The sequence below is a fragment of the Achroia grisella genome, unplaced genomic scaffold (genome assembly GCF_030625045.1).
Source record: "Achroia grisella isolate CSIRO2021 unplaced genomic scaffold, CSIRO_AGI_Agris_v1 utg660, whole genome shotgun sequence".
Classification (NCBI taxonomy): Eukaryota; Metazoa; Arthropoda; class Insecta; order Lepidoptera; family Pyralidae; genus Achroia; species Achroia grisella.
Genome location: NW_026712984.1, coordinates 1,065,424 through 1,077,478, shown reverse-complemented (window position 1 = coordinate 1,077,478; position 12,055 = coordinate 1,065,424). Strand labels below are relative to the sequence as shown.

Genomic DNA, 12,055 nt, shown 5'->3' with positions numbered 1-12,055 from the left:
AAAATATATATTATATGTATTTTGCATTTAGAGGTAGTGGTAATGGTTACATTACACTAAATTAGTTAGAATTTTATGGAAAGTCAAATTGTCTGAAATAGACAGAGGTGGAAAGATGACAAACCGACGCATCACTCTCGGTATTTTTGAAAAATTCAAACCTTTTTTCCACAAAAAGCATATCGATTTAAAAAAGTTTTTTATTGTCTAGTTAAAAGTCTAATTTCGAGTGTGGTTTTATTTCCTAGTTTCTAAATTTGATTTATTATCTGTAAAAAAAAATTGACAGACAGTATAGTAAGACACTGCAAATTGCATGTTGAAGCTGAAGTGCTTGTGCTAACAAATTGGTAACAACATGAACAATTCAATAATCCAAATGTTTAATCCTTACAACTGGATGGATAAAGCCGTAGTTTATAATCAAAGATACGACGTAGTACCATGCGAGTGGATAAGAAAAAATACAGACGTCCTTGTCTTACTCTTTACAGCCCGAGGGATAGACAAAGATGGTATTATAGTGAAATTCTACGAAATATATGAAAGTATCAAATTACTTAATCTACCAATAGAAGTAATTTATGTACCAATGGACGAAACTGAAGCAGAAATGAAACAAAGCTACGAAACGCAAGCAAATTGGTTTACTCTCAGCATTCATGATCCCCTGGTACTTACTCTCAAATATATGTATGATATTACGTGTATACCTCATATAGTAGTTCTAAAAATTGATGGATCTATAATATCTACTCACGGGGTCATAGACCTAGAAAAGTATGGGAAAAATGCTGTACTAACATGGCTTTCTACATCTGCTTCGACTAAAAAGCATAGGAAACTGAATAAGGATGCATCGATGTATGGCGAGAAATGGAATTACTTGAATGTGCGACCAAATTCATCAAAATATGATTCGTATCGAAGGAAATTCAATGTTCCCGAAACTTCTTAAATTAGTTTTCTTCAATGAATACCAAATAATTCGTTTATTCTATTTAACTAAAATTTCCTTTCTAACGTTTATCTTTTCATTCTCTGCTAGTAGACCTTGGTGAATATTGTCTGATGTTGTTAAAATTCCTGTAACTTGCAAAATCTTCAATCATCAATTAAACAAGTGTTTCATTACTCCATATTTCAATGGTTATTGTTACTGTGAGCGGGAACACAACTACTATTTTAATAAAAACTAAATACTAGTAAAAATGTGTATTTTTCCCAAAAGGGCTCACAGCGAGAAGTAACAAAACAATAAGTAGTCAAAAGTGACATATAAAAAAATAGATATAAAAAAATAGTAAGTTTATAAAAGAATGGTAGACAAGCTGCCAGCAACAGTTGTTTTTAACAGTGAAATTAATTCATCAATTTATATCCTTTACATCATCTCCACAGAGTTAACAAAAACATTGCTTCTTGGTCTATTTTTCTACTTTTCAGACTTATAGACACTAAAGTCGTAGATATATAGACAGGAAAATGATACCACAGTCCCAAGTATGAAATATTATGTTATCTGTGGTCTGAGTATCTCAACCTTCAATCAAGCTATGTAAGATAAGTTTCCGTTGAACTAAAATTAACTTTAATTAAATAATATAAAGAATCTTGGACAATTAACAATCTAAAAGCAATCTAGTGCCATGGTAAGCAGATCTTGTCTTATGGGTACAAGACAACTGTTATAGTACTTCGATATTTATTTTTTGTAAATACATACATAACATACATTGAAAACACCCAGATACAAATAATCATACTTATGAATACAAATGTTTGCATCGAGCGCGGAATGAAACCCGCGACCAACGGAAGTGAAGCGGTGTGCTAAACCGCTAGACCATCGAGGCCATCAAGAATTGAATAAATTACAAGCTATGAGGCATGACATCTTAGTCTTTCAGATTAACAACCCATGAGTCTTATTCCTTAAACTAGTTATTGTATTATTAACATAGTGTCTGTATTACTCTATATATATCTCTGATATATATATAGACATATAATAAGACTATATATATAATATATTGTTTTGTACAGTTTGTTTGCCATTCACAATGCATAAAAAAAATTTTCCAGAGAAATACCAGATTATTGGTAGTATAAATAATTATGCTTTAATCCTGCTGAAAGAATTAACATATTTATAGTGATAATAAATCTAATAAACCAATGATTGATTCAATTAACTAAATATGTACCTACTTATAATTTAACGGCTCGTATATCCGGGCACTGACTAGAAAGGAAATCCTTTTGCTGTTTACTTGACTCAATTTATGTGGTAATTTTTTAATTATTCGGTGGATTTGTATGAATACCTAATTCACTTTCGTGTTGTATTATTGTTTATAATTGGCATATTTAGTTTTTAAAAGCCTTGAGATATTTTTTAATAAATTAATAAAATTAATATTATAGAGAAATAAAGTTTATAAATTTGGATGTTCTGGGTTATCACCAGTACTTCTGATCCGATATTGAAAATAGGCTTTCTCGATAAATGACCTCTAAAATAATGTTCAAAATGACATGAGAAGTACCAGAGATTGCTCGAAGATCCATAATCACAAACTTTACGGCTTTATAATCTTAGCATAAATTAATCCCAGATTTCCTTAAAAAAATGTGGTCAAGTTGTGCCTTAACCATTTTGTGTGTTCCATCCTTGTCAAGGGGAGTGCTAACCGTCTCTCCTTTCAATAGACACATAAATAAATTTTCTGCGCGAGGTATATATACGAACTGTGCGATAAAATTTTAATAGCGCGATGTAAAACTTTATTGCAATAGGTGAAAATACGAAACCTTTTGAAAGTGACATCTAGGTGTGATTTAATGTACTAACTTAGTTTCTCATGCTTTATTTGAGATTTAGCTTAGTATACCATATATACCTACTATGATAAAGATGTTTAAATTAAACTTATTTTTACTTTTTTTATAATCCATTTTGAATATTGTATATACGTATAATATTAGAATTGTGAAAAATATCTCTGTCTGTCTGTTTGTCCGGCTGTTTATTTTTTACGGCTAACGTCTGGATGGATCCTAATAGAATTTAACATGAAGACAGATTGTATCAGGAGAACGAGCATAGATTATCTTTTATTTTAATATCTGTAAGGGGTGAAAAAGGGGTGAAAATGAAAATTTGTGCAGTGCCACCATGATCTCGGATAACAACGGGTAGTTTACCTGTGAACACTGCCGAAATATCGGGAACCCCATAAATATAAAACGTGGTAAGATCCCGTGATTTTTACTAACTATAGGTATGTATATATTAACTATGGCCGAATTTCGACAACTGGGCGATTAGTATAGAAAATGATTAAATATTATATCAGACCGGTATAATTACATCAACGAAATAACAACTCTACTTTTAACTGCATAGTGACAGTCTATGTATATATGTCTATATAGAGCTGTAAATTTCACCAGCCATATGTCAAAACAAGTGACAGGCGTAAAGGCAATGCATATTCATAAACAAACTCTCTTTTACTTTTATTTCGCACAATGGCAACGCCCGCCAGGGATGCCAATCAAAGGAGGTTCCTGGTACAGTTTATATACTTGTTTAAGTTATATAATTAACAAAACATTATTTTGACTTTGTTAAAAGTCATCTCAGTGGGTACCTCAGTCTTACCTATTTCAGCCATCGAGCAATTTGCTATATAAGACATGTCTCGGGTGATAAGGTTGTCATATTATAAGAAAAGTGCCATGAAATCTTAATCCTCTATAATAATATTAAATTAAAGGAAAATATTAGAATAATATTATCAGTGTGATCCGTAACGCAAAATTTTAAATACTTAATTATTTTGAGGAGCGGCCGTTCAAGTATTACCTAAGCAGATTTATTACAATTATTTATCCTCCCACCCCCCCTGTCAGCAAAAGTAAGCAAAGCTCTTACCCCCTCCCCCATGCTTAAGTAAACATTGTTCAATTAATGTATTGTTTTTTAGCAAAGACAATGTTGCCATTTTCTTAAAAAAGTAAATAACTACTAATGACGTAATGATCATTTAGACTCCCCCACCCCCATGTCATTCAAAATAAGCAAAACAAAGACCCCCCGCCCTCCCATAGTGTTTACGTAATACTTGTACGGCCCCGGACGTAAAACGAAGAACTATAGAGAATAATCATAATAAGCCAGATCAGTTTGTGTTATGTTGTGGTATATATAGAAAAAATTTTCACAAATACAAACAATCATATCCATACTTATGAATACAAATGTTTGCATCATACGAGGAATCGAATCCGTACCCATTGCAAGTAAGGATGCTTAAAAACCGAGCCCGTCTTAGTTCAATTTGTGACCTTCGGTACTAGGACATCATAGTGCTCATTTTACGGAACTATTCTAATCACCCCACTTCCCCGTCCTCCAGTCCTGTCAGGCAAAATATTACGATGCAGAAAGCTAGAGAGTTCATCTTTGTACGAGGCAGAAATTATTTTTAAGAACTGGCAACCCTGACACCCGCACCACTCGCTCTGCCATACAGATGGCAAAATTGATTAGGCAATAAGGCAGGTCTAGACTCTAGTTGCGCCATTGTATGATAAAATACAGTTTTTATGGGTGCAAACAGGTTGGGAGTGTATGAGTTCTTTAAAGTAATACATCATTGATATAATTGGACAGTTGAAATTTAATTTTAGATATACGTACATACCTACTTTATTATTGCTTATAACAGGTTATTTAATAATTTGTTATGTACAATATATCATATATAAAAATCTCGTGTACTTATGTTAGTTAGCATAGGTAGGTAGGTACTGTTCCGAAACGGCTGACCGTTTTTATGATATTTTATATGCATATTCAGTAGGTCTGAGAATCGGCTACTAACTATTTTTCATATCCCTAAGTGATAGGGTTGTCCATCCCTAAAATTTATTTCTTAATTTTTGAACATATTTTTATTTTTTTTTATAATATTTTTTTTTGTAATGTCATTTATATTAAAAGAAACTTATTAAATACAAATGTTAATACTAACATTGAGTTGCCTAATAGCTGCAATAAAGTGACTCGTCCCCTACTTCGCATATCTGCAATAATTGGAAGAATTAATATAGTAGCTAAGTAAATAAAACATATTTTAAAATCGACTAAATCTTATAGTTGTACATATTTTAAAATCGTTAGTCGTTCTAAAATATCTAAATATAATCGTTAGTAAATCGTAGTTAGAAAACTAAACCAATAATATATTAGTTGTATAGAAATTGTTGGTTTCTTTTAAATATTTAGCCGATTTTAAAACCCCGAAAGAGATATCCCGCTCTTGTATAGAACCATACCTGATGTAGACTAGCGCCATCTATCGTGCAGTAGCGACAAATATTTCTTGTAGCAGTGAAAATTGTCGTATCTTTTTTATATCAAGACAAGAGTACATCGACTTCCAAATAACTCCCATACAAGACCACAATTACTTAATTAAGTATCGGTCGTAAAAATAACCCAGTTTGTCGTAAAATTCATAAGGAGTCTATAGGCTATACAGTTTTCCTTTCCGTTCATCAAGTACCTAACTTGTTCTCATGCAGGTAGGTATGGTAATATGGTAATACAAATGTTGTAATTAGCATTAAAACGCAGCTACGTATATTTATGTAAACCTGGTAATTGTGACTTATTTAAATAATATATTATTATAGCTATCGTACAGTGTTCCATTCCATTTATCCAAATAACCAGCCCATATGGATCTAAATTTTTTAGAATTGATAATAGAATGGTGCACCCACCTGCACTAACGTTATTACCCTGGCGGGGCACCGGTGGGGGATGATAATATGAGTATGAGGTTAGGTCAGTTACCCCATCGTGGCAAATTGACAAGGAATTTAACATGATGGTATCCAGGGGAACCGCGTGGAGGTCACCCTGACATGGTATATGTTAGCAATGAGGTTATTAACAATCTCTTTCCCTCCTCCCAAGGAGCCGCGGTTGTTTATTGTTAAATTTGTAAAACTGGCGATATGTTTTGAAAAGTCTGATTTGTCCCCCGCCGCCTTGGGCTATAACCAAACCTGGTTAGATTTGGTTATATATGGCCCAGAAGAGGAATGATGGATAGGGAGCGGGTAATGTGGACTGATGATCTCATTGCTAGCAATGTACCATGCCAGGTTGACCTCCACGCGGTTCCCCCTGGAAACCATCGTGATAAATTACTGGTGATTTTGTCACGAATAGGCTAACTGGCCTAACCTCATGTTTATTTTATCATCCTCCACTGGTGCCCCGCCAGCGTAAACCATTAGCGCAGGCGAGTGCACCATTCCATTATCATCCATTAAAAAATAAATCTTGAACATATAATGAGTACTCATCATATAATGAGTACTCAACTTTCATTTAAATTTAATTATATTTAAATTATTAATTATTTTCTGAAAAATAAGGGTTTAGAAAAACAATTATGTAGCATTTTTTAATTTTTATACTGACGGATAACTATTTAAGTAACCATTCATATTCTATCATCGACTTACATGGCCTTCATGTTACCTTGGTAATCGTGATTAATTCTTAATAAGTTCGCTACGATGCGATGCACAAAGTATAACCAACCTGTTTTCATCCGATGCTGATGCCCTGACAGAGTTACTAAGGCATCATATACCATAAAAAGTCTATTAAAATTAACCAAAGAATTAATATACCTACACTTATGTAGCAGCACAACACCACACCTATGACTGTTGTGACAATGGCCGCCATCTTACTTACGACAGGTACAGTCAGCTTCAAATAAATTATCCAAAGAATCTATACTAATATTCAGTGTAAAGAGAGAGAGAGAGAGAGAGAGCGTATTTAGCTATAACGAAAGTAAACTACCAAATCATTAGAACGATTTGAGAAATTCTTACATTGTTTAAAATTCTTTCACTGTTTAAAATCTACACTCTTCTAGAGTAACATGCTGTTAATTAATGTAAACAAAAGTATATCCTAATAAAGTTACCACTGGGAGTCAATATATACAATTAAAAAGCATTTTTGTGTAGGTAGTACCACAGATAAGATAATTTACTGAATATAATAGAATCATATACCTGTTTCAATATAAATAAATACTATTTTTTACGATTATTGATCAAGTTATATTTATTTGAAACTTTTCTGCCAACCGGACATCATTATGAAGCCGACTGTACCAACTTGTAGGTATGTATGCACAAACTCATAAACAATACGATTGCGTGATGTCGAATGCATTAAAACGAATGGCTTCGCAATAAAATCTAGGTATTATATTGGGTGTTAATGTATTTTACAAGACGATGCCGATGTCTAGAAAATTTACTCGGTAATTTATAAGTGTAGTATGTGTTTATTATATTCGTGTATAATACATACATTATTATTAGACATATTACACCTAAACCTAAAATCAGCGCTGTAGTAACATGTTGCGGCACCAGCTGAGTGGAAGCCTTTTCAGCATAGACGATTATTAGTATTTAAGTTTTCTTTTTTACTCTGTACTCTTTTTTATGCTGAATAAATGATTATTATTTATTATTATTATTATTGATAATACGATTTTCTTTATTCCATTGCTACTTTCAGTAGCGCTACTGAAAGTGATAACGAATTTAAAACCTCTTATGAATGAACTAACGGTAGTATAAAATTGTGCTAGTAACCCATACTCTAATTGACCTGAATAGTAATATATTAAAAAACCTCCTGGCAAGGAATAACTATTGTTATTAATGGGATTTAATGACCCCATTCAAATCAAATCAAATCAAATTTATTTGCACTAAACATAGGTTTACATTGGTTGTTATTGTAATATAATGTCCCATTATGTTTTGCCTCATTAGGCATGCAAAATATATAAATATTAAATATTATTTAATTATTAAATCAATTGTCATCAGAGAATTATAAATACATATTATTATTATTACACTATTATTAATTTAAAAACTCGTTTACGGAGTAAAAACATTTGTCGAGTAACCAACTATTTAATTTATATGTCAATCGTCCTCGTGGAAGTGTCTTTATATCATCTGGTATTTTATTATAAATTTTTATCGCCATATGGAAGACATTATTTTTGACCATACTTAATTTCGTTCCATGTATGTACAGCTTCGTTCCTACTCTCGATCATTGTTAGCAATGTACTTCCAATGTGAGGTCAAGCTTCACATAATCCTCCCTAGTAACTATAGTGATGAAAGAGTTAAACTAAATCTAAATATATATAACTCAAAGGTGACTGACATAGTGATCTATCAACGCACAGCCCAAACCACTGGACGGATCGGGCTGAAATTTGGCATGCAGGTAGATGTTATGACGTAAGCATCCGCTAAGAAAGGATTTTGATTAATTCTACCCCCAAGGGGATAAAATAGGGGATGAAAGTTTATATGAAACTTTGTCAATTTTAAACCGATCGGGCTGAGACTTTGGATGCATAAAGCTACTATGACGTAGGCATCCCCTAAGAAAGGATTTTCATAAATTCCACCCTTGAGGGGATAAATTAACGCGAGCGAATCCGCGGGCAAAAGCTAGTTAAACTATAATTCCCGGAGAAAGTCAAGATCAGTAATCTGACTGAGGCTTATCTTATCGTGTCCCAGGGATGATGATGATGATGATGATGAAGAGATCTTTTAATTAGAAAACGTTTAGATTATATTTTCATGTCATTGATACTAGGAATGCATAAATTACAGGAGCTCTTCGTGCCTATCAACACAAAAGGGGAGATGTTCGAGGTATGCCCGGAGGAGCTGTCGCCAGCGGAGTGGGAGGGAGCCGAGCCGACGTCGAGCCCGCCACCCGAGGCCGGGGTGCGGGCGCACCGGCTACCACATCTGTTGAGTCTCTGGCGGCTGCCCACCAGGGTGCGGCTGTTAGCAGGCACCGTGCCGATCGAGATGGCACATGATGTTGGAGGTAAATTGTTCACTATCAATATTAATCTAAACTGAATATGCCTATAATAAAAAATATTATATTTCTACGTTTATTCAACTCCAAGTATATGTACATTTATAATTATCAGTTAGGTAATACACTGCTAAATAGGGTAAGGTCTATAAGAGACCTGGGAGTTTTGATGAGTGATAATCTTACTTTCCGAAGTCATATTACTGCACTATGCACTCAGGCGTTCAGGACCCTTGGATTTGTATTATGACAGGCACACCAGTTAGACAACATACTTAGTATTAAAATACTATATAATGTCTTCGTACGCAGTAAATTAGAAAGCAATTATCTGGAACCCACATGAGTCAAAATATATACTCATGTTGGAGAAACTCCAAAAAAAATTTTATACGATATGTATATCAAAGGCAGTATGGTTATATAGTCACATACATAATATATATCCTACTATGTTTTTGTTGTGGATGGTGGAATATGACACACTTGAAGTAAGACGGAAGATTGCATTAATGGAATATGTAGTCAAAGTCATGAGAGAGAGAGATTTTTATTACATAATATTACGTTTCAATTTCAGATGATCTTCTGCTGCGGGCAGCAGTGACAGAACCAGTTTTAGTTATGTGCACCCTCCCGGAGTACGGTTCGATGCCGTCTAGTCCAAGCAAGCAGGACCCACGCTACCACGCGAAGGATTCCCTTCGACTTCTTCCTCTCAACAGTAGCATAAAAGTTCGTAGAACCCAACTCGGTTTCGAGAACGAGAAGCGAATGTTCCTATCCGCCCGTCTACAGAAGGCACTAACATTTTGTCAACTCAATGTTGATAATTGGATCAGGCAGATCTCCTACGCAAACTCCACAGTCGTCAGCAAAGGGAAAACTGCTGAGGAACTCATAAGGGAAGACCATGAGCCAGTAAAATTCGAGAAAGAACGTAAATTTACATTACAGGGACTTAAAATAGATACGTCAAGACTTTTTGGCAAAAGTGAGAAAGTACTCAAAGATATACCGGACGAAACGGAAGGATCTATTATATTTTTAAGTAAAAACGAACTCGAACACATGAATTACGACGTTTACAGCGATGATGAAGGTAAAGATGATAAACCTGAAGAGAAAATTGAACAAGAACAATTTTCTAGTGATAAAATGCATGTTTTCAGAGAAGATGCGGCACAGAAAAAGAATAAATGGTTTAAAAACCTAAAACTTTTAAAGAGTACAGAGAAATTAACTGATGAGAAAATAACAGCTATTGAGAAGAATGAAAAGTTAACTGATGTAAAAGATCCGTTTGATCCTCTAGGCGAAAAACATAGTTCCATAGAACGATACCAAGATATGGCGAAACTCATTGAAGATAGGTTTGGTGCTTCTAGAAAGAACGATGGAACAGCTGAAAAGAGTTACTCCTATAAGAGCCTAACAACTTCTTCATCTGATATGGGAACTAGTCAATGCAGTTCCAGTCATAAGAAACCGATATTGACGAAATCGGTGTCAGTGCAAACAGGAATGCCTGATAGTTCTTACAACACAGAAGACAGTGGCATCAATATGAAGCACGGACGTAAAAATCTTAGTGTGGATCAAATAAATTATTGCGGTTCTATGGAAAGTGATACCAGTTCTGGTCGTAAATTAAAGTCTTTGGATGAAAACATGCTCAAAAAGACATCTGCTACAAAATCCTCAACAAACCTCGAAAGGCGACAGAGAATACAGCCTGACTTAATTCCTGAGAAAGCTATGGCTAAGTCAGAATCCTATAATCAAATACAAAGTTGTGAAGACATTAACATGTTTGGAGTCGGATCTCTATACAATGATAGTGATTTCGAGATCAACTATAAACAACATTCGTTTATTACAGAGAAATTATGCTCAGAATTTCACGTTAAAACGAAGAGAGTATTGAGTAAATCTACATCAAATTTACTGCACCCAAAAAAATCTACTGAGAAAAAAGAAGGTAGTAACAGCAACAGCATGCCGACAAAAACTGAACGTTCAAACGATGCAGATAAACTTGGTAATTTTAGGAAAAAGATTGATAAACCAAGAGCTCCTACGCCCAAATCTGAAATAGATGAAGATATATCGACTGTAGATATTTCAGAAGAGGAACCACAAACCCAAGTAAAGATTCGTCGATCAATTTCCTCAATACAGAAACGTAAGCTTCCTGTCATAGAAGACTTGCCTTATGGTCAGGTAGCTGATGCTGTTCAAATTGAAGAAGAAAAGGTGGAATCGGATACCAATTCTGATAACATTTATGCTGAAATATGTACACCAAATGGTAATAAACCAAGTGATGAAGAAAATTACGATATTAATGTGGATGTATTAGCGAATGACCCTGTGATTTGTAATGTGAAAAAAGAAGTAATTATAAGAAACGATGAACGGGCGAGACAGATGATTGAGAACCAAGAGAATCCTTTTAGACATATAGAAGTAGTTGTAATAGAGAAGACTACAGACTTCGATTTAGATAATTCAAGCTTGGCATCCAGTGAACTTGACGACATGGGAAGTAAAAACGACGTGTCTATAAAAGTAGATTCCTGGGAACGCGACAAAGTTAACCACACGGATCAGAAAATTCATGCAATAAGATTAGAAATAACTAGCAATATGGATGATTATCCGAATGAAACTGAAAGTCAAAGTTTAGAAAGGACTGAAGTCCGACTAAGTAAAGATAATTGTTTAAGCTTTAGTAACAGCATCCATTTGAATGGTACATATCCCAACGAGGCCATCTACGATACTTTAAAATAGTTAGTTGATAAATTCACTGTACACTTTAGTCACAAATTTGCAATTCGTACGTAATGAATTGTTTTGCTAATATTATTATGTAATCAAGCGAAATAACAAGCATCATTATCACAATATATTATTTGAAATTATACCACATTTAATATAATATTACTTCACAATGAGGCGGTAGTGAAAAATTTTGTTGACAATTGTATTTTTTTGCAATTATCTAACGCAATAATAACTAATTGCTTTCTATTACTGTAATAGTAAAATGTATCTGTATGAGGTAATCAT

The 12,055-nt window shown here is 33.9% G+C and overlaps 2 protein-coding genes and 1 non-coding gene across 3 annotated transcripts in view; 2 read left to right on the top strand and 1 right to left on the bottom strand.

Annotated features, from left to right (window-relative positions):
• LOC131849572 (uncharacterized) overlaps nucleotides 1–11,816 on the top strand; it is a 131,123-nt gene extending 119,307 nt beyond the window's left edge. The window contains exons 5-6 of the mRNA XM_059199665.1: nucleotides 8,764–8,986; nucleotides 9,561–11,816. Coding sequence (XP_059055648.1) covers nucleotides 8,764–8,986; nucleotides 9,561–11,776 — 2,439 coding nt within the window. The 3' untranslated portion in view covers nucleotides 11,777–11,816. The remainder of the gene's footprint in view (nucleotides 1–8,763; nucleotides 8,987–9,560) is intronic.
• Nucleotides 281–1,172, top strand: LOC131849573 (uncharacterized). The gene has a single exon (XM_059199666.1). The coding sequence runs from the start codon at nucleotides 359–361 to the stop codon at nucleotides 956–958; it is 600 nt and encodes a 199-aa protein (XP_059055649.1). The 5' UTR covers nucleotides 281–358; the 3' UTR covers nucleotides 959–1,172.
• LOC131849899 (U6atac minor spliceosomal RNA) lies at nucleotides 2,627–2,716 on the bottom strand. Its single transcript, XR_009357811.1, has one exon. It is a non-coding gene; the product is annotated as a U6atac minor spliceosomal RNA (small nuclear RNA).
• Nucleotides 11,817–12,055: the final 239 nt, after the last annotated feature.